Raw genomic sequence first — 23426 nt, 5'->3', positions numbered from 1 at the left:
TTTCTTAAGGAGATATTTTAAGAACTGAACATCACGTGGGTGTAGTTTCAGTGTGTCAGCAGTGAACTGGCTATAATTAAACTCTGTATTCAAGGTTTAAACCAAACACTATTCTTTTGTGAGCAACTCAGCTTCTCTTTCAAAACTATACGATGTGTATTCTGTTATAAACAGTGATTGTTGACATCATTACGCATTCACAGGACGATTAACCTTTTAGAAATGCAGATGTTTTCTGTAATCCACTCAGACAATGGGAGGAGGAGGGAACTGATGTTGCCTAATGTATCATACTTTAGTCATACTGCTATTAAAGGGTAGTGGCTTACTGTTATATATGCATGCACACTGTCTGCTCCGATACTTCAGTCACAGAAGTGTTCTCTATTCATATTCAGGAAGATTGTCAGTAGTTCAGTTCCATCGTAGAGGCCGAGTCGTGAATAAAACGGCCACTTCTATAAAAGGCATCTCGGCTTGCCACAGTGAGTAATTTGATCCATTCCAACCCGCACCAACAAGAGGTGGGAATTTAAGGCATGAGACTACAACACTACGTTTAGTCTACCTCTAGCCGGTGGCGCTGAGAGCACACGCCCCTTGTTGGCACCACATACTAACGCACGTACGGAACGTGCTCGCACTCACACACTTTCCAAGTTCCCCCTTTCGGCCGCCCCTGATAAACGGGTGAGAGCTCTTCGACTACATCCGACGTCTGCGGTGTCTTCGAGCACTGTCAAATCTGTCGAGTTTACGGAGTACTAAGTAAGCAGCCACGATGTCCGCTACTACAAGTGTGAAGACCAGCAAATATGTGTACCGTTCTTCTACCACCAGCGGAGGGGGTGCAGGAGACGTCACCATCGAGTATGGCACCGACCTCGGTGCCCTTACCCGACTGGAGGTAGGATTCTTTAAATTAATGATTGAAGTAAAATAAACAAATAATACAAAAATTATTTATTTTTTGTTATATAAGGCAATTTGTCACGAAATGAATGAAAAATGAAGTCAAAGCATTAAGAGAGGTTCTGTTGTCTCGATAGGATAACTTCTCCGTCCCTCTCAGTTAATTATAAACCTTGCCAGCAGACGGCGCTGGTTAGGGTAGTGCTTCGGGAATAGACGGGAAGATTTTATTTTTAAAATAATATTGATGTTCCTTACTGCTCTAGCCTGGTTTTATATATATAAAAAAAACTGCTTTAACGTAGTCACGTGAACTTTTTGATCCATTTTCATGATTTTAATAATGGTCGACATTTTTATGACAGAAAAATGAAATGGTCTACTTTGATTATACAGCTTTAAATCGTTTTACTCAATACTAATGACTGAAAAAATGAAATCTACTTCTTTAAGAGTATAAATGGAAAACGGAAAACAAAAAAATCTTATAGTGAATTGAGCAGAAGTTTCAAGTCTATTGTTTTTAACTTTTTTGTAGCAGACCGCTGTTGTTTGTTAAGTTAGACATGTAGAATTGTGATCTGAAACTTTCTGCCTTAGTGACACAATGAATTTAGTATGAAAATCCCCGACACAGCAAAGAAAAAGAGAGAGATTATTTGTAATCGAATAGTTTCAGTCTATATATATACCGATACTATTACATTCAGTACACCAGAGTATGATAGTGTGTTATAGTCCAACGTTTCTCAACACTTTTTTATAAAGCGACTACCTAACCTGAAAAATAAAAAAATCTGCGATCCATCACTTTAGAACAGTGGTTCTCAACGGAGGGCCATGCCGCATTTCTGAGGGGCCACAGGTAAAAGTTGTAAAATTTGGAGCCATGGAAACTGTTAAGTGGGTCACGAAAAGTTCACTTCTAAAATAAAATTATTACTAATATAAAAAAGAAATTAGTGAGATCTGCAAGGATCTCACTAAACTAAGAGACAATAATATTATTGTAATATTTTTTGTTAGGAACATAACTATATATTGTGAATAAACAAAATATTATATGAGTAAAAATTCTATTATAAATAAAAATTGTAGTTAATAAACCCCTTTTTTATTATTAATATTCCTTATATTATAAACAAATAATGCATGTTATAAATAAAAAAGTGCAATTGATAAAGTACATGTTTATTATAAATATTACATTTATTATAATTAAAACAATATGAGGGGTAGGGCCACAGAGGTGAATGAAACTCAGAAGTGGGCCACGAGCGCAAAAAAAAAAAAAAAAGGTTGAGAACCACTGCTTTAGAAGTTCTTTCACAGACATAAAATAATTCAAACTTTTGACTTCTCAATTTTTTATATTCAAAGTATAAATATAATTAACAAAACATGTATTAATCCATTAATGCACATTATATTTTATTTAATTGTTGCTTTCCATATTCAAATTATAAATATAATTTACAAAAAAAAGCAGTTTATATTATTACATATTACATTTTATTTTATTTTATTTTTAATGCGATCTTTGTGCTTTATCAAAAATTTCGCGACCCACCCAACTTTTTCTGCGACCAGCAATTCGAGAAATGCTGTGTTATTGTCTTGAAGTCTTTTATAAAAGACCTGAATGATATTGTTCATAGTAGTTGGAGAACATAAAAATAAATTTTTGATTAGAGAAATTTTAAAATGCCTCCCCCCCCCCTAAAAAAATAATGTCTAAATGAAAACTTACTTGGGCTTGATTCTAAGTAGCTTGATATACTGAAAAGAGAAAATAAAAAAAGTTATTAAATCTGATATAAAATATCGATTTCAAGTATAATTTCTAATTTTATATCTTGTATTAATTGCAACAGATGGTGGGATTTATTTGGAGCAAGGATTTTACTTCTACAACTATTTGGTATCGAAATACGGTCATGTTATTGTAATACTCTCTCTTGCGAACACTTCTGGCCTTATTTGGTTGATCAGGAGTATAAACAGAAAATTTATTTACATTAACTCATTTAATATTATAGTTGTACCATATCATGCATTTTTAATAATTTTTATTTTTCCCTTAATAAGGAGAATAATTTAAAAAAATAATAAATTTAGCGAAAATCTATTTATTCAGTCTGATTCTTTATCCGTGCAGGGCGAATTTTGTCGATTTATTGTCTACACAACAACAGCAGCATTAAAGAGTATACTTGACTTTTGGCTTCGATGTCATTATAGTGGTTTCCTCTCTTTGCACCCTTTTGAAAGGTCAGAGGTTCCATAATCAAACACAAGAATGAGGTAGACAGTGGCGAAACTACCATACCAGGTCCGCCATGACGAGGAAAAAAGGGGAGGGGGTTCCAAGGAGTTAGTTGGTCAGAACGCTGATTTAACATAGCTGTTCCAGATCGCGTGAGGACCATTCGGCATTGCGGAGGGCGCCCAGAATTTATAGTTTGGCTACTGGAAGTGGAACAGCGGTTCTCAATATAAGGTCTATGTGCCACTGGCCGTAAACAAGGTCGGACATTTTGCTGTTTAAGATGAGATATGAATATTACACCTTTTATACATATTACTCATAATAAATTTTAAATGCTGGGTGACTTTAGCGAGCGATGCCCTGAGGCGATCGTATCTCTGTTTCACGTAGCTTCCGGATTGGTAACACACCAGTGTAGAGAAGAAGAAGAAAAGTCAGAGAAGACACGAGGAAATGGAGATGAGGTATAACTGGTCCGAATTAGTTGCAAGGTGGGAGGAGGACCATGGCTGCATTGATTTATTAAAGATAGATCATGTCTGGCTAATCTGGTTAACTACGAGAATGTCACTAAGGAAGTGGATGCAAAGAATAATTTTGGTATCATATACTTAGATTTGTTAAATAACTTTGTTTAACAAGAAACTGGAACTGGAAAGTTGCTGGAGAGGCCTTCATCCTGCAGTGAATTGAAAATGATGATGATACTTAGATTTAAGTAAATCCTCTCATACTGTACCAAATGCATCGTTGTTGTATAAATTGGAACAATGTGACATTAGTGGCAAGTAACAACTACGGATAAAGGGATGGTTATAAAGGGATAAGTGGTAGAAGACAAGAATGGTTATATCTAACTTACTAATGGCGATATCTAAGTTTCCCACTTCACCCCCTGAATAACCTTTGTAAATAGAAGATATATTTTCACATCTCTAATCTGTAGGGCCTTCTCCTGAATCTCAGGATGCCCTCGTAAATGGCCACTGCTCCATGGACTAATGTCATCAGTGTGGTAATACATGGGTTGGTGTTGGTAACCTTATTTTTTTAAAATATTTATTAATGATATTTATGTCTAAATTTGTTGATGACGTAAAGGTGGGCACAGTGGTTAATGACAGAACTCAGGGCATGCTACTTCAAGAGGTTCTAGCTAAATTAATAGGATGGACTGAAAAGTGGGAATTGATATTTAGTATTAATGAACTGTTTAATACTTTTAATTTTTTATTGTTTAAAACAAGGCAGAGATGGTTTTAAGCATAAGTGAAGAACTCGCGTGTAGCACTGTGAATATAATCAAGGTTTTCCCCACAACAGGTAGAAAATGTCTGGGGTTGAATCCTGTCAATGGCTGAGGAATTTTTATGGGCTTTTTCCCAAAGTGGGTGAGTTGGTCGGTCTCAGGAGAAGGTTGCATGTTTTTCCTCTTGGAAACTCGAGTTTTTCGTCCAGCAAACAGAAAAATCATCTATAGAATGCATGCAATTTATACACAGTATATTATCGCCCCATAGCCTCAGTTGCTTTGGCGCTTAACACACGCATTCGTGGTAGCACAGTTGGTCGAATCGCTGTCCTCCCACACCAGGTGGAAAAGATCTGAATTCGAGTCCCATCGATGACGAGAGGAATTTTTATGGGCCATTTTCACAACGGGCTGAGTTAGTCGGTCTCAGGCGAGGATAGCATGGTTTTTTCTTCCGTAAATTCGGGATTTTCGTGCAGCAAAGCAAAAAATCGACCACAGAACTCACGCAATTTACAGACAGTACGCAAGGAGCAATATGGCCTCCTCAGCAGCCCTTGCGCTAAAAATAACAATATGGCCTTATCGCTGATGCTTCAATCCCCCCCCCCATAAACACACGTACATACACATGAGCGCGCGCATAAACGAGGCCGATGATCGCCTTGTTCCATTTAAACAACACTACATTCATTAGTGGCGCAAATGCAGTTCTCAATTTATGGATATTTATTACCGAATGTCATTTGAATGTCTTGGTGATAAATGGTTAACTTTGCATATTAGCATATACAAAGGGTACTAGGAAAGTTTTGCAATACAGCTTTGTTTATTTAATTTTTTCAAAGTAATTTCCTCTACATTCAATACACCTCTCCATCCTCCGAAACCAATCTTTAAACCAGTTCTGCCAAGTTTCACTAGGGAGTAAAGCACACTCGTTGTCCCAAGCCCGTAGAAGGTCCTCATCACTGGAAAACCGCCTCCCTTTTAGCTTCATTTTCATATGCGGGAACAGTGCAAAGTCGCAGGGAGCGAGGTCTGAACTGTAGGGAGGGTGCTCGAGAAGTTTCAGTCCTGTCGTAGTCAAATATTTGGTGCAGGCTTTGGCGCGGTGAGCTGCAGCATTATCGTGATGGAGGTACCAGGTGTCCATTCTTGACTTTGGCCGCAGGTTCTTCATAGACCCAATGACTTTAGGCAGGCATTGTTCAGTATACCACTTAGCTGTGACTGTCTTCTGCGTGTCCAAAACGACACGTTCCACAATTCCACTCGATTTGAAAAATACAGCTATCATTTTCTTCTTTACAGATCGGGATTTTCTGACAATTAAGGGTGTGTCGTCATCATCAAAGACCCAAACTTTGTTTTGAGCCTTGGTCGGCAGATCGTAATAGTACAGCCAAGTCTCGTCACCTGTCACGATGTTGTTCACATACCGAGATTGTCCCTTATCAAACTTTTTTAACATCTCCCGGCACCAAGTCACACGTCGTGGCATCTGCTCTTCAGTCAGTTGATGCGGCACCCAGAGAGAACAAAGTTTCTTCACGTGCAAATGATCTTGCAGAATCGAACGAATTGCTGGTGCATTTAGGCCCAAAGTATCCTCTATCTGTTGGTAGGTCACTCGCCTGTTTTCGTCAAGCATTTTCCTCACAGTTTTCCTCCGTAACTGACGTTCGTGGCCTTCCCGGCCTCTCAGAATCCTCCAGAGTGAAATTTCCCCTTTGGAATTCTCTATACCACCTGAATATCGTTGTACGATGTGGACAATCATCATCTAGTGCAAGAGTCATTTCTTCTAAGCACTGGTCTATGGTTAAACCACGCACGAAATTATACCGCAAAACTGTCCTTATCTCATTTCGTGACCACGATGCCATCGCAAGCACTTTACACTCTCACTACTAATGAATAACTGAGCCCATCGACTTGGCGCGGTGGCTACTATGCACGTATGAACATGTCTCAACATGCAGCAACAAGCAGTTTCCTGTGATTCATTGTTGCGTCATATTGCAAAACTTTCCTAGTACCCTTTGTATTTTGAGGACAAATACATCTAGGTTTAAGGTTACCTTGACTTACACAAAACAACTTAAAGTACACGACAAAGAGAGATCAAGGAACAGAAAAATAACGACCAGCTATTCCCTGAGCTGAATGAATCCAGAAACATCTGAACCTGATAATCAGAGGAGCAGATCACGCCTTTCATCAGGAAAAGCTATAACAGCCAGTCTACAGAGTACATTCCTTCGTAATTAACAGTAATTCTAGATCATCTTGGGATAATGAAAAAAAAAAACTTAGAAGTAATTGTACAACCTGACTTTTGGTGTTAATTCATACTTTTAATCAGAACTAACGTGATGATATACTCCTTGATAACTTGTTTGCTATATCAGGGAGAGAGATCTTTGTAATACTTACATGTAAAAAACCTTTCGAGCAGATGTATTTTTACAAAGTAAAACAGGAATTAAATAAAAAAAAATAATAAATAAAAATTCTTCATTCTATTTTATTAAGTTGCTCTTAATGCAGGCACTGAAATCTTTCCTTAATTTCTGCTGCGAATAATGATGCCAGTTTACTACCTCAATTGCAAAAACACCAAAATAAACAATCTTCACCTCCATTTCTCAAGGATGAACATAAAAAACTGCGTGCAAAATGTCAAACAGTAAACGAACCTGTGAACTCGCTATTTTTCTCTCCTCAGGTATTCTGCTTTGCTACAGACAATTGCGAACAAACGAGTTTTTACGGTACATTTCATTGGCACTAGGTTCCTGAATGTGCAGAGGGAGGCGGAGGAGGTGTTAAAATGAGGCCGTCGTTTGGCACGTTAACTTCCGATTCATGTCGAGTTTGTTTTTTATGATCGCTTATGTGACAGCAGACGGTGTCGTTTCGCTTTAGGAAACAAACAAACAAAAAAAAAAAAAAAAAAACGGTAACTGGTTGAAGGTGTGAAGTGTATTTTACTCTGAAGCCGAAGCTGGCGCGAGTTGCAGACTTCGAGTAATCGTTTAAACGTGTTTTGAAAAATTTTACCTCATGAAATTATTTATTTCGGTTAAAGGGCAAGGGCGAAAGTTTAACTTAAAAAGAACGGCTGGAAAACATCGTGATTTTTTACTACTGCTGAGCTGCAAACCTGAAAAGATAAGTCTTTTTATATGGATTTATTTTTCTTATACTGAACCAACTTCAATTATCCAACGAATTTCTTGTTGTTGTGCAACTCTGGAACCACATTCCAAAATGACTTTTTTTTTTTTTTTTCCAATATTTAAATCAGGGAAGAGTTGCATGTTTGAACCAGCTAACTCAATCAGGTACTGCATTTGTATAACAGAATGATTCGTTTAATTTCACGTTTTTTACAAATTTTATCGTGTTAAAATTTGTTAAAAAGTAGGTTTCTTTATTTTAACGTGTTACTTGCACAATTTTAACAAATTATGCAAATAACACGGTAAAATAAACTTACACATTCTGCAGCTTTCTTTCACCATGTAATCTGTTGTGCAACACAAAGGTGCGCTTTAAAGCTTCAATCTTGTTTAATCGTGCTTACTTGTTTAATTACTGCTCATCATAACGCTGCTGAAGGAATAACGATGATTGTGGTTAAAATTAAGTAAAACTGATTCCAACCAAAATCGGCACATGGATCTTCATTTCAACACATAACTAATTGCTGTCTTCATTTAAAAACCACAATTAATTACTATTCTTTATTCCAGCCCCTATTGAGCTCAGCTTATTTATTATTATTGTTGGCAGGTGCCATTGTGAAAACATAGATGGGGGTTGGCGATCGAAGCAGAGTATATCATTTTTGCACACAGGCTTGTTACCACACTTCAGCTGCAATTAATTCAATTCAGACTCCAAATCATGGAGTCATGGAGTTCTGGTATCATTCTTTATTTCCCGCTTGTTAAAAAAAGAACAAATGTTTCACATGTGAAGAATAATACAGCAGGGCCAGTGGGGGCAGTAACTAAGATAAATTTAATAAGTTAAGATTAATACAAGAAGCTTTCAGGGTGATGAACCCCTTCTTCAGCAAGTAAAAGTACATATATATAGAAATGCAAACATAATATAAACGTTAGGAATATAAATACTAAATAGGCTGTTTCACAGTTAGATGAAGACAACTCCCAACTTCCCAAGAACTTATACTATGCACACTATGGGAAGTTGGGAGTTGTCTTCATCTAACTGTGAAACAGCCTATTTAGTATTTATATTCCTAACGTTTATATTATGTTTGCATTTCTATATATATATATATATATATATACACTTTTACTTGCTGAAGAAGGGGTTCATCACCCTGAAAGCTTCTTGTATTAATCTTAACTTATTAAATTTATCTTAGTTACTGCCTCCACTGGCCCTGCTGTATTATTCTTCACACGTGAAACATTTGTTTCTTTTTTTAACAAGCGGAAAATAAAGAATGATACAATATACAAGTTACTCTGTACATATATTTTCCCCATTAACCAGAAAAAGATGCACGAGTCTAAAATAAGAGCGAGGTAAGAGTGTAACAACTACCTCTAGGTCCATACCAGCAGATCCATAAACATAACTGCTACCAGTTCGCATTTCTGATATCGCTACCAAAGAAAGTGATAGCGTTTAACATGCGTCTGTTTTCCTTATCCTATTTTACAGGTATTTATTTCTTTGCCTTCATTTAAACCATTTTCTCTGATAGGTAGTTTTAAAAATTATTGGAAACTCCGATTATCACATGAAATCGGACCGCATAAAATTTTCCATCACTGATTTAAAATAATGTGTCACAAACCAGCATGGCAGCGGTTTCGATGACGATAATGTTTCATCAGAGGACGAGCGAGAAACAGTTAGTGCAGGGGCATCCAACCTTTTTTCAGGCTAGGGGACAAAACGGATAAACTGAAGATCGCGGGCCGCAAGACGAGTTCCTTACCACTAATTACACATTTATCGAAGCAGAATTTAAAATTTGTTGTTTACACTTGTATTTGCAGTGATTTTTTTCATTTAATAATTAAATAAAAATCTATCAATTATTAAATAATACTAATAACTTTCTTATTATCTGGTTATAAAAATATTGCTGAATTCTCAGGAAGATTACATAAAACTCGAATATTATTAAACACGATTATTGTGTGACATTTTAAGTTAATATTATAGAAAGAATCAGAGGGAAAATATCTGTTTCCTGTTGCTATGGGCTAATCACTAAATCTCAGAATCAAATGCAAAAGAATGAATGTTTGAATAAATAATATGGAATTAAGGTAATATGGAGTAATTCAGTTTCTCCTTCTCCAGAAGAAAATGTTATTTTCCTCCTCACCTATTTCGAAAAATCTATATACTGTTTTATAACATTTTAGTCTTTTAGAATATAAAGTTACCAGAGAGTCACCTTACAAATAGTAAATAGGAACACATAAATGAAATAAAATAAAGTAATAAAGGAAAATAAAAAGAAAGAAACTTTAAAATTTTAAATCAGCATCTCTCTTGGGTCACGCCATGGACTAATAACACAGGTTGTATAGAACAAAGCATATAAAAACGAGGTTGAAAATTAGCTAATATACCGAAACTATATTTTTGAACGTGCAAAAATTAATGCTCTACAACTTTTGTAAATTTTTCAGGGAGTACTAAACAGTAATCAAAAAATACTGCACGGTATATCAGGTAGCCTACAGCCTCCATTTTTCCGTTAACCCAGTACATTTTTATGAAAAAAAAAAAGAGTTGGTATATGAAACTATTATTCACAAAAGTTATTAAAGGATGATGTATTTCTGGATAAGTCCTCGTCTTCTACAGACAAATATTGAGCAGGCTGCAACATGCACAGTTAAGGCCTCCGTAGCCGAGAAGGTACAAAAGTACAAGCGCTTTGAGTGACATTGGTTCAAGCCCGTGACTACTAAATACAGCATAATATTCTTGTATTCAATCTTGTGAACTCCTCTGACCTTTTGTGGTCGTCCCAGAGTATGAACAGAAAATTTATTTATATAAGTGGCATAGTACAGAGGTCCTCCTTATTTATAAACAAACCAATAGATATAATTTTCATATTGAAGAATGTAAATATACAGAGGGACATACATAGTAGTGTTTAGGGTCAAGCGGCACCGGTGGTTCCCATAATTCCGCGATCTTTCTCTTGTGTTGAATATAGTACTCTGCAAAGGCCAGATAGGGTGAGTGATATGAGGTTTACGTAGTATAGTATAGGATTCTGTAGTTCATTGGGCCTCTTAGCCTAGGGCCATTTGTAACACCTCTAACCCCTAGTTACCGTATTAGGCACGGGGAGCTGGGAACGGGGTAGTAAGGATTAAGTTCTTTGGCTGGGCGAACCCTGGCTTCACCTGAGCTTACCAGAGGAGGCTCCTTCGCAAAAAAAAAAAAAAAAAAAAAAAAAGAGAAAAATTTTTATTTGAAAGGGAGCGCGGGGAAGACAGTCGGGGTTGTGGATAATAGGTGAAGGCGAAGAGGGTGACTGGTAGGAAGACATCCACCAAGAATTAGAAATTAGAGATAAATCAGCCCTCCAGAGGGGTGGGGGACTGTTAAGAGCAGTAGAAAGTGTTTAGGGTGGTAGAGTCCAGCGGGAAAAAAAAGCTGAAGGCGGGGAGGTAGAGGAGGACGAGCAATGCCCTGGATAATGCATCCACTGCCCATCCCCCACCCCCAAGTTTTTCTCCAGGTGGGCTCCACCACTCTAAACACTTTCTACTGCTCTTAACAGTTCCGCCAGTGGACGGCGGGTGGCCTCTGCGGGGAAGCTCCTCTGTCCCTTTAATTTCTAATTAATGGTAGAAGTCTTCCTATCATTCACCACCCTCTTCGCCTATTATCCACGACTACAACTGTCTCCCCCGCGCTCCCTTCCGAATATTTTTAATATATTTTTTTTGCGGGGGGACCCCCCCCTCTCTGGTAAGCCTAGGCGAAGCTAGGGTTCGCCCAGCCAGAGAGAACTTAATCCCAAATACTTACATGTTCCGGCTCCTCACGCCTGGCAAGGTAACCAGAGGTCGCTGGTGTTACATGACCCTCTGGATTAAGAGGCCATGAGCCACACAACTCTACAATACATAAACCACATATCACTCACACTGTCTGGCCTTGACAGGATACTGAATTCAACACAAGAGATCGTGTTATGAGAAACCACCGTTAATCGGTTCATTAACAGAGACAAGTCATTCGAATATCATTTTAATAGTTTAGTGCCTAAAATCGTTTTTATGAGAAGGGGAGATGAATGTATAAAGTAAATAGGCTAACTTACTCATATAAAATTTGGTAGAAAAGCCCTTTAACAATAGTTTAATTTACTGAACTTTTGAAAAGGATCGAAGCTATTGTTTCAATTTTATATCAAAGTTTCCGTGGGAAAGGGACTGGGAGGACTGCGGAATCGCAATTGGCGCCTAATTCTTTCTGGTATAAAAGAAACATACCCTAAAAATCCGTCCACTGGGAGTCTAGTTGTTAGATGCGGACGGATTGCCATGATGAAGATAATAAGCATTTCACGCATTGTGAATGCGCTTAAAACAATGACAGCTCTATGGAATTGAAGGTAGAGATATCGGCCGACTTACTTTGTTCTTGCCAAGTATATATCTATTTCCTGTCCCTTTTAAGCCTTTAAAATATAAAGACCGTGACAGCCTGGGGAAGCTTCCAGTTCTAGTTAACCAAGCAGAACGTGTCAAGTAAATGAAATGCATGCAGTACTCCAGATAACGTATTTTTTTAATCTTTTCCATTTAGTAACTAAGGGGCGGAAAAAGAGCAATGCTGTAAAGGGTTAAGGTCGATCGCCTTATCTTTAATTTTTTTTTTTAATTCTTTACGACATATTTTTAATTTACTGCGAATGTCAAGGAATAAAACATTTCATTTTAGTTTAATAGGGCTGAAATTTCATGTCAGAAATTTTTCATGAGATTTCACGATAAATTTATAACTTAATAACTTAATAATATAAACATATTCTTAACTCTGCCTTTTCAAAATCAACATTTTATAATCTTTTTATCTCTGATAATAGTTTTATAAATCATATAATCTAATAAATTTTAAAAAATTACGAGATAATAATTTTATATAAAGGACGTAATGTCCTTTATATAAAATTATATATTACTGGTAACGGTACATGAATTTCGGCCATCGGCTCTTCTGATGGCCGAAATTCATGTACCGTTACCGTCAGTTCTATGTGTTTGTTAAAGTCTCTAGTCGTAGCTGGTTACTCTATAGTTATTCCAAAAATCTGGTAATGATGTAACAACTATTATATTGTTTTTGCAATGTTTTAATTTATTCTTACAAATATCCTTTATATTTAATATTTCAACCACATTTAGAAGAAATATCCTACTCGTATTGAAATTGCTGTTGGTTCAAACTGCTATTAGTGGTTTTTATAAGAGAGGCACATTTTCTATTGTCCAAAAATTCTTTTGTGGTTAAATATGAATGGAAAAATGAAGGACAGAACTAAACAAAACTGTGCTCCAAGTATAGAGCTAAGACTGCTAGTGAAAATTCAGATAAGTTTGGATTAAGCAATATTTTAACAATAGTCAAAATGCGATTAAAATTTTTGGTGCAGCTGCGTATATATTATCCAAGATAAAATTTTGATAATTACGAAGGAAGACGCTTCTTTGTGTGAACTGACTAGAAAGAAACTTTTAATAATAACTAACTAAAATTAATATCAATGTAAAAACATAAGTTTCAGTTCTTATCTCATAACCTTCTTCAGTGGTGTGATACAAAACATTTAACTGTAAATAAAATATCGAGCGAGAAAACTCAACGCCGAAACGAAAAAAAAAAAATAATAAATAAATAACAGAAAAGAAATGTCATTAACTTCACAGCACCATTCACTGGCATAGACTATTTTTCCTTCAAAGGAGCAATGCGTTCCAGTAATTCAGGTGACCTTTTTGCCTAGCACAAGTCGGTTACATCAATTCTAATTCATCCCACAGGCATGCTACTGGACTGAAATCGGACTATGCGATGGCAAAGGAATTACGCCAATTGCCGTTGTCGGCAAAGCATGAGTCCACAAGTCGTTGTTTGTGACACTAGATGTTATCCTGCTGGACCGCTCCTATAAAAGTGTAAGACATAAAACATTATCCAGTACATACAGGTAGAACTAAGCACTCGTAGTTCCCTGTACTGCAATCAGTGGACCAAGGTTACATCAAGTGAGAATCCTCCACACCATAACACTGCCATGTGTAAACTTCAGTTTGTCCATCTGACTGGAAGACCATGTACAATGACTCATCATAGAAAGATCTGTGCATTGCATTTCGAAAAGAACTTATGTGCTACATAGGATGAAATGACGCTAGTGTTACCGTTGAAATTCACGGCATGAATCTCTCTGAGTTGTGGAAGCGTTTATACGATTACCTGTATAAACGCTTCCACAACTTTGAAAATGCTCCTTGCATTTTCAAAGCTAGTCTCTCAGGGTAGGTGGTGTGATGACGCTACCAATTTTCTAAGAATCGATCAATCTCTATCGATAGGGATTCTGGGCTTACCTGGTGAATTCTTCACTGCAAATCACCTTCTCTGTCATTCTCGCGGTGCGTCGCCAACTTCCAAGGTTAAGTTATGTGTATGTTAAGTGCCGAAGCAACTAAGACTATGAGGCATCATATTGCGTCTGTAATTGCGTGTATTCTTCGTTTGATTTGCTGATAAACCCAAGTTTCTAGAATCAAAAAACCATGGAACTCTTGTCTGAGACTCGCTTGCGGGGAAAAAAAAAGCCCATAAAAATCGAATCTCGTCATTGACAAGATTCAGACCGAGGCCTTTTCCACCCGGTATGAGAGAACGAGAGCACCTTCCACTTGGGGATATTTAATTGCTGCGTATCAGAATGCACTAACATTTGTCAAATATATGACGTCCAGCTATCACACCCGTCAAAAAGTCTATTAACTCTTTCTTTCCTACAACTCGTCCTGAGGAAGATTAGTGTGGAGTGTCTACCACGCTACGTGTCTACCACTCTTCAAACTTCTTTGTATATTTCTAAGTCGGATGCACTTTCCTCCAATCAGAGGGGTATCCGGTTACTTTTTTAACGGGGCATATATCTTTATCTTCATGCACAGGTTCAAGAATGACATAATTACATATACACCCCTGATTCACACAGTAACTTATTACAGTAGCGAAAAACTTTTCAAATGGGCAGACACGGTGTGTCCATAAGAAGTTCGTAACATCACGTAATAACGTCGTATGTACTCGTAAAAAAAGATAAAAATGATTTTAATGCGTCCTCCGTGAAGATAGTGATTTTTCCTGTTCATCTCTTGACTTTTCCAAGTCTGGGTCAAATCTTATTGACGACTGAAATATTTCTTAAGTCCATTCCTATAATATTTCCAAAGGCAGCATTGCTACTGTTGACGGTGATTTATCTTCACATCACCGCCAAATTTCTTTTACTGATCGTGACATATAACCTGATACTATTAAATATTTCTCTCCAAAGAATTATTAAAAATACCGACTTTAATGTAATAAAATAGTTTTTCCTTACGTTCTACCTATTCTAATTTCCAAGTTATTCATCCAAAACTTTTGATATGCACTGTTGGCTACATTTACTGACAGATAATACTGGTGTGAATATTCAGATAAAATCGTAGGATACCTAACAATCATACATTGGTAAATGAAGTACAGAAAATATTTTTTTTAATCTGCATGTCTGGGTCCCAAATGGGATATACTCTGGGGAAATAGTGTACTTATCGTAATTATTATACAACTAAATAAATAAAATTAAAAAATAATAAGAAAAATAACACTATAAACAAAATTCCATGTTTTTGGCTAAGTCACTGAATAAGTTGGAAGACTGCCGAAAGAGAAGGGTTTTTTTTTTTTTTTTTTTTATTAAAATTAAGTTTTGAGATCCGTTCAAGATAACTCATTTTTTTGTAAAACTGGTTCATTTGTTAGAAAATATCTGCATTTTGTAACTAATATCTTCTCCTATTTATGGTATTTAATCAAACTGAACCAGCGAAAGGAATTGCATTACATTTAGTGCAAGATATACGGAAAATGTCATATTCAGTTTACTTCGATGCAACCCATAAAACGAATGAAATCGTTGCTGTAGGAACACACACTTTTTCCTTCCTGTTAACACAATGGTACCATTCTTGCTTTCTTCAGTCCGTGCTTTCATATTAGGTGTCCCTGGCACACTGCCAAAGCAGTTCCTTTAAATGACCTCAGTACCGTATTAAAATACGCCAGGAAGCCAAAGAACTGCCGAGCAAGATAAGGACACTAGAACCTCAATATGCTAGCCTAAATTTGGCAGGAGAGGAGACAATGGCATTTATAGTTCTTATACATTGAAGGCTGGACAAAATAGCTACTGTTAATCAATCTCCCACGATCTGTATAGTAAAAGAGATTAAAGAGATTGAAAAATAATCATCGCATACACATATGTGTGCTATAAAAATAAGAAAATTCCTTTTTGTGTGAGAGCTGGGTTGAGAATAATACCTTCAGAGTTGGTATTTTCTGTATTTTGCCAAATTATAGCTCTTCAGTTCCTATTTAGTTGTGGAATATAGTTCCGTTTTAATTCTCTACATCCTTACCAAAAATAAATTATATATGAGCTCAACGGAATCATCTAACAGTGATTATCAAAAGTCGATAGCTCCAAAGGCTAAACCTGTTTTTTTGTCAGGATTTGTTTTGTTAACAGAATTTAGTTTAAAATAAATTCATTTAATTTAATTCATCACAATAAAATATTTAAGGTCAAAGGCCTCTTGCTACGAGATAGAATGACTAACATGTAGGTTAGTGCAAAAGCATCATTTTAACCTACATGTTAGTCATTCTACCTCGTAGCATGAGGCCTTTGTCCTTAAATATTTTATAGTATATATAACTGCACACCATCAGGCATCTCTCATATTGTGAAGTTATACTTCATAACTGGGTTGTCACTATTGCAACACCAGGGTACCTGCCCACCCACCGAAGAGAAGCCAACAAGCTTTGAAGCGGTGCCGTCTGGGGAATGGTATCCGCTGAGAATAAATAACAGTAGTCTTCTCCACTGGTGAAGTGTTATTTATTCGAGGTAGTACAATATCATGGCAACTCGTTGTGAATGCTTTCACAACGAGTGAATATAACCAAAGATATAACTAAAATGATGCCAATTTAATTAATTAATTTAACTACTTTGGTAGATGGCTACGTTAAAATGATGCTTTTGCACTAACATGTTTAATTCACCACGTAACTGAATCAGAACGCGTTTTTAAATAAGTATTTCTGATATTATATAATTTCCATTGCCATAATAGTTCGTCCTTCGGACTATTATGGTTATTAAGACGATCAGAACAGATATCTGACAACCATTAGGACAGCAGGCGTTCTCAACTAACTTAATGAAAATGAATATTAATATTCAGTAATTTACCAAATAAAAATTATGAAATCAGTATTCAGTAATCTATTAAATCAGTGAACCTCTGTGGTTTAAATTTTCAGTTTTCAGCCCAAATGTCAAATAATTATTGTACCTTAATAACACAGTGTAATATAGTATATAAAATTAAAAATAGTATAAAAATCATATTTTAAAATATATATTACAATAAAAGTAACTATTGCATATTTATGGTACTATGTCCAAATCAGAGGTGCTATCTAGATGGTTCGTTGCTTATGTTAATGCTTCGCAGAATCGTCATTAAGAAGGGTAGAAAAGATAGGCTTGCTAGTTCAAATGGTAATCTGGCATTCTTTTGAATAAAGATTTACCAAATAGACTATCCGCCGAACTTTTGCATGCTGTCAGGGTGCCTCATTTTTGGAAAATAATAGTTAATTTCAAAAGTTAGACGATAGCTACCATTAGAAGTACAAGTTAAAATTGCCAGTTTTTTTACCATATCCTTTTATATCATATTTTACTAGTTAAAATATAATATAAAAGAAATTCACACTCAACAGGTAGATGAAAAAGAATTGGATAAAAAAAGGATCTAGTTCCTAGCTGTATTAGGAGGCTGTCAATCATACAGCAGACATGTTCTTTAGCCAGACAGCAGAAAGAAACACCCAAAACCAGTTGCTAGAAACATAGCACGCAAACGGATGGCTGAAAGTAACGGGACCTTTGATTTTAAACCAGGTAGACCGCTATTGATAACTCCCAGCACATGTCGAAATTTGAAATAAGAGAGTGAGAAGAAATTGCAAAGATGCCTTTAATAAACTGACTTGATAGATATGTATATTATCTTGTGTAGGATGGCACCTGAACGTCAGTTCATCTCTGCCTTGGTACACTATGATGGATACAGAACTCTGTAAAAGGCCAGAAGAGTGTGTGTGTGTGTGTGTGTGTGTGTGTGTAGTGTTATGTTTGTGCAATGTGTGTGTTGTTATGTTGTTTAGGTGTTTCTGGTCTCTATGGACAGGCGATCACCTGGAAAGCAGATTCATAATGCACCGATTTAACATATAATCTTCGGTCTTCGTTAATATTATTTATTTTTATTTATTTATTTATTATTTTTTTTTTGTTCACTGGGCTCTGAACTAACTTTTTTAAAGTTATTTTTCTACAATTTATTTTTCTTCTCAACCGCTATACATTCGACCTGAGTTCTTTTGTTCTACAACTGCATCCACTGGGTATACGAGTTTGATACTTGTTTCTGGTGCTATATAGGGTACCATTATGTTATTATTCCAACAACTTACACTTTTAACTCCTTTTTTTGTTTTTTTTTTTTATTATTTCAATATTTTCTGTTTACTTCAGTTGAGATGAATGGATCAGCGGAGGGGTGGAGACACTTATAAATCAAGCCACAATGAGCCTATTGTGCAACAACCGATTGTCGGAATGCCATGTCTGTACTCTATACTGCCACGGAACGAAAATAATCCATAAATGCTCCTGCCGCTTCCGAAGGGAAACATTCATTAACTTCGGCGGCAACGGAATCGAACCCACGCCATTCCCACTTGTGTAAAAGAGCAGTGGCACTACCCAAAGAGTCACCACGAGAGTACTTCAACTGAAATACTGGTAACCTTCTAACATGACCAAACACAGACCATAAATCAGTGCTAATTTCCCTTTCTCATTTCGTATATAGACTAATAATAACACTATGTAAAAAAAAATTTAAACAGCTTTATTTACCTGAATTTCTTTATGAATCTGATATTAATATGCCAATTCCGAATATAACATTAGCTTTTTACATAGCATCAACTACTTTCCCAGAAATGAAAGAAAATTAAAGATGCAAAGATACTATATCAGATATATCCATACAGAATAGAGTATTAATCTCTCTCTCTCTCTCTCTCTCTCTCTCTCTCTCTCTCTCAAAATAAAAATGTTACTTTCAAAGAGGAGAAAACATTATCTTAATAATATATTTCTTTGTCTTTTTCTTCTTTCCAGGTTTTAATATAAGAACCTATTGAATCAACTGTACATTTGAGCAATAGGCAAAGCCTATTGGGAAAAGCTTTGTCAAAATGGGAAAGCTTTGTCGAAGACATATGTTGCTTTTGGGATTCTAAATAATCAATGCTGTTTTTCCTTTTTTTGTGAGAATTCTGTTTTCTACTCTGTCTCTTTCTCTCTCCGCAAATTGCCAATCCTTCTGTTTCTCTTCAAAAGAAGAATGTGCCTACAATATCCGACCAAAAATACACTCCAGTCACAATACCTTTGTAGTCCAAGTAGGATGTAGAAACTACATCCTACTTGGAAGAAGACAAAAATAGGTAACCAAGAATGCAAGAGACGTGAAAATCATTTTTTTTCCTGAACTCCAGACTGGTTTTTAATGGGTAAATGTCAAAAAAATATACAGAATGCTTTATTCTCATATCATATAAATTGTGCTTTTTCTATAAATATATATTTCTAATGATACAGGAGAGAACTTTTACTTCTTGAAATCAATAAATTTAGCAAGGAAAATAATTATTGCGATAGTTCTCTTTTGTCAACAAATCGACAGGTTAAAGAAACTTAATTTGTGTTTATATTATGCTCAGTTATTCTGAAATAACAAATTTTCCAAATTATAACTTTCAGAAAACAGCTTTAGGCTGTGAAGCTTCAATATATTACTTTATTTTTAAAGCCAACTTCTTTGCAAAATAGTTTTGAAAAATATGGCAATAAATCTATAAAACTTGATAGTATGGCTTCATCTTTCTAAAAAGTAGGAAATAAAATAATAGGCGGATCAAGACCATTAACTTAGTCTCCACACTGCGACTCTTTACTAATGCTATGGAAGAGAAGGCCTAAGTGTCCTTAAGCCCCTATTGTTTTTATCCCTATTACAACTTCATAACTGTGAGATATGTATTAAAAAAAACTTCTCATTTTTGTGTAAGAACATAAGAATAATAAGATAATAAAAATAATTCTAAAATATTCTCAATTATTAGGCATAAAATCAGGTACTCTCTTTACTATTGTGTGAAAAGTAACAGAAAAATCTTCAAAGCCTTGTAAAAACGCATATGGGACTATGAAGAATGGGTTATCTTTTTACCATGGTTTTGAAATGAAAGTATTGTATTATCAAATTAAATGTATGAAAATTTTTAAATTTTACAGTTTCGCAGCTCGTGGTTTTCATAAGGAGGATGTCACTTTTGCTTCTAGACAGTATTTTTAGAACCAAATATGTCCCAAAGGGACCTTTTTGATGCACATTCATGTGCAGCATTTAAGAATCCTACATAACCGTATTTTTAGAAATATACGAGTTTAAATGGATAATTTATAAAACTTACCAAACCACAATAATTGTGCATGTCATTAAAGAACAATGAACTGACGAAAAGCGTACAAATATCACATAGTGAAAAAAGAATTAGACAACGATTAACAGAGAGGTAAAGTGTAAAGTGTATTTAGGGTCATACGGCACCAGGGGTTTCCCCCATCTCCGCGTTGTTTACATTGTGATGGGTGTGCCAGTTTGCTGGAAATGCCAGAGATTTAAAAGTGTATGGACATTGTTCATATGTAGTGTCGTGTACCGTTGTTCATCTGGTCATTTAGCCGCTGGACCCCTACTGAGGCCCAAAGTTGCCCCACTTTCGCCCCGTGGAGGCAGACCAGGTACACCAGTATTATAATTAATTTACTCTGGCAGGTCCTGCACCTAATTTCCTGAGATTTCAGTGGCTAGGACCTAAAAAAAAAAAAAAAAAAAACATTTTGCACGTTGTATGTTGATCACATACATGTTTCCCGGTTTGAAGGGGTTGCATTTGAAAATTTAATGGCCGAGGAGAGGGCGAAATAATTTAAAGAAGCTAGAATTTTGGTGTGGGTCTTGCGCTGGCATACAGATAGAGAGGGGAGGAGACTGAAGGCTAGGGGGGGAATAGCTAGGAAAGACTGAGATCAATAGAGTAGACGACCCCAGCATGTGCCAGTGGGGCATGCCCATGCCCCACCAGAGAGAAAGATGTGGGATGGCAGGGGGGAGGCAACAAGAAGGCTGTCGCCTCCCCCTCTGCCAGGGAAGGGAGGAAAGTGTGCCCGGCAAGGGAGCCGGCACAGGTCGCCGTATGGCCTGGCGGCTGCATGTCTGCTTGAGTCAGGTCCTTGGTTGGGTCCTAGTTGTCCCATTCGTGTGTAGGTTCCTGTCTGTGGTTGTCACTTGGCAGCAGGACAGGTGCCTTAGTCAGGTCCGTGGTTGTGGGTATTTAGTCCGTGCACCTTATGTGGTTACTTATGTCTCTGATCTGTCTGGAGTCATGGTCATTAGTTATTGGATCCTCGTCCATTTGTTGGATCAGAGTTTGTCGAGTCCTGGTGTTTTTTTTTCTTGTGCAAAGTTTGCCAGTGCTTTGTAGCTGTGCTCCTCCAATAAGCGTTCCTCTTGATTCTCTGGTACATAATGTAATTCTGTAATTAGTCGGCATCGGAGGTCTTTATAAAGCTTGCAGTGGTACATTAAATGCTCCCACGTTTCCACTAAGCCACAATGGCAGAGGGCAGTGTTGCTCAGTGCAAAGGTCATTAGTTTGAATCTGATAGCGCCGTGGCCAGTTAGGAGGTACGTGGCCAGCAATCCTGGGGAGAGCCAGCTTGGGTATTTTGGGTATACGGCCGAGACAGTTGGGAGGAATTTTCGCGTTATTTGCCCTTTTGTTGAGTTTTGCCACCGTGTTTGCCAGGTTTGTTGGAGATGTACAGTTAGTCTTCTTTTCTCTATTTTCGGTTCGCTGGCTACGTTTAATGTGAAATTTAGGCAGGTATCCGGTATGCCTCTGGAAAGGCTGTAGGGGAGTCCACTGCGTATCACTTCCAGGTCCAAGGGGAGGGCACCCGTGAGCACCTGAAGCGCGTGTGTACTCACTGTGTTGCAAGCTCGTGAGATAGTCAGCAAGATGTACCTCTGTATGGTTTCTAGTTTTCTTTTATTAGTTGCAGTGGTTGCTTTCTTGTACCAGACACCCGAGGCATAGAGGATGACTGGCAGGAACACAGTTTTGTGAAAAAGAGCAAGGGTTTTCTTCTTTATGCCCCAGTCCTTGCGGGTGATTCTTGCAAATAGTGACGAGTAATTTCTGATTTTATTTCTGAGATAGTTAAGGTGGGGAGTGAAGGATAGGTTTCTATCAAGGACAACCCCAAGAAATTTCATTTCTGTGGTCAGCTTGACGGTGGTTCCTTGTACTTTTATTTGGGGGGGGTCTCCTAGTGTCCAGGGTCCCCCGAAGTAGGATGGAGCTTGTCTTAGTGGATGATATCTTCAGGTTATTTTCGTCAGCCCATTGTTGTAGAATGGCGAGCGCCCGGTTTGCTGTTTTCCAGCTGTGCCCTGGAGTTTTCTGCCAGTGTCAGGACAAGGTCATCCGCATACGCCTGGGAGGTTGCATTTCCGAGGTTGAGGTTGAGGAATCCGTCCAGGACCACGTTCCAGAACAGTGGGCCCAGGACGGAGCCCTGTGGGCATCCTCTGTAGATGCGTCTGGTTATTGTACAGTAAGGAGCAGTGACTTTTACTGACCTGTCGCATAGGTAACTGCTGATGCAATTGTATAGATTACTTGGGAGTTTGGCCTCACGGAGCCTGCTGAGGACGCTTGGCCACCAGAGGGTGTCAAACTAGAGAGGTGTGATCATTCCTACTGATATACAACCCTTGCACCGAGCTTTCATGCTACCTCAAGAGTTGCCAGTAGGTCAGTATGCAATAAACGCCATCCATTCTCTCTAAGGGCAGATTTTAGTTCAGCTACGATTCTCTGAAGTGGGGAGGGAGTACTTGCAATTCACTTCCCAAAAGTATTTCAGGCGAGTTCTATAGAAATAACGTATGGATCTCTTCGCTTTCCAAAAATTTATCAACCGATTGAACTCTGGGCTCGTCACAGACATCTGGAGTTTAAAACGCTGATGGAACTGACATTCAGGTCTCACTTGTGAATTAAGTAGGCCGAATTTTGGAAAAGTCGGGTATCTGTGACAACTAAATCCTCTGCCTACACTTTCACGATGGTAGAACTGTTAGCTACCCTGAGTATAGCCACAATATGTATAAACAACAACCCAATTCCCATTTCAAATTCAAGTGTGACAATAACCATTTAGTTCCCAGCACTCTGCTATTTGGGATAATTTTACTGTGTTGCCTAAAAGAGCAGATATATAAATATTAATGAAAAAAAATAATTAGCTCAGTTATCAGTTTGGGGTCATCAATAATTTTACTAGAGCTTCCTTGTTGCGTTCACTAGAAACGTAAGAAGGAAGGGACAGAACATCGTGGGGAAGGAACGCAAATCGAAGGTTTCCTAGTACAGATTCCCTTTGTT

At 37.2% G+C, this 23426-nt stretch overlaps 1 protein-coding gene across 1 annotated transcript in view; it reads left to right on the top strand.

Annotated features, from left to right (window-relative positions):
- The first annotated feature begins 536 nt into the window (after positions 1–536).
- LOC150082795 (paramyosin-like) overlaps positions 537–23426 on the top strand; it is a 185257-nt gene continuing 162367 nt past the window's right edge. The window contains exon 1 of the mRNA XM_090377604.1: positions 537–907. Within this exon, the coding sequence (XP_090233730.1) occupies positions 782–907 (126 nt within the window). The 5' untranslated portion in view covers positions 537–781. The remainder of the gene's footprint in view (positions 908–23426) is intronic.

The sequence above is a fragment of the Mastigoproctus giganteus genome, chromosome 7 (assembly GCF_048544385.1).
Source record: "Mastigoproctus giganteus isolate SK-2022 chromosome 7, ASM4854438v1, whole genome shotgun sequence".
NCBI classification, from domain to species: Eukaryota; Metazoa; Arthropoda; class Arachnida; order Uropygi; family Thelyphonidae; genus Mastigoproctus; species Mastigoproctus giganteus.
This window is presented reverse-complemented; position numbering and strand designations above follow the sequence as displayed.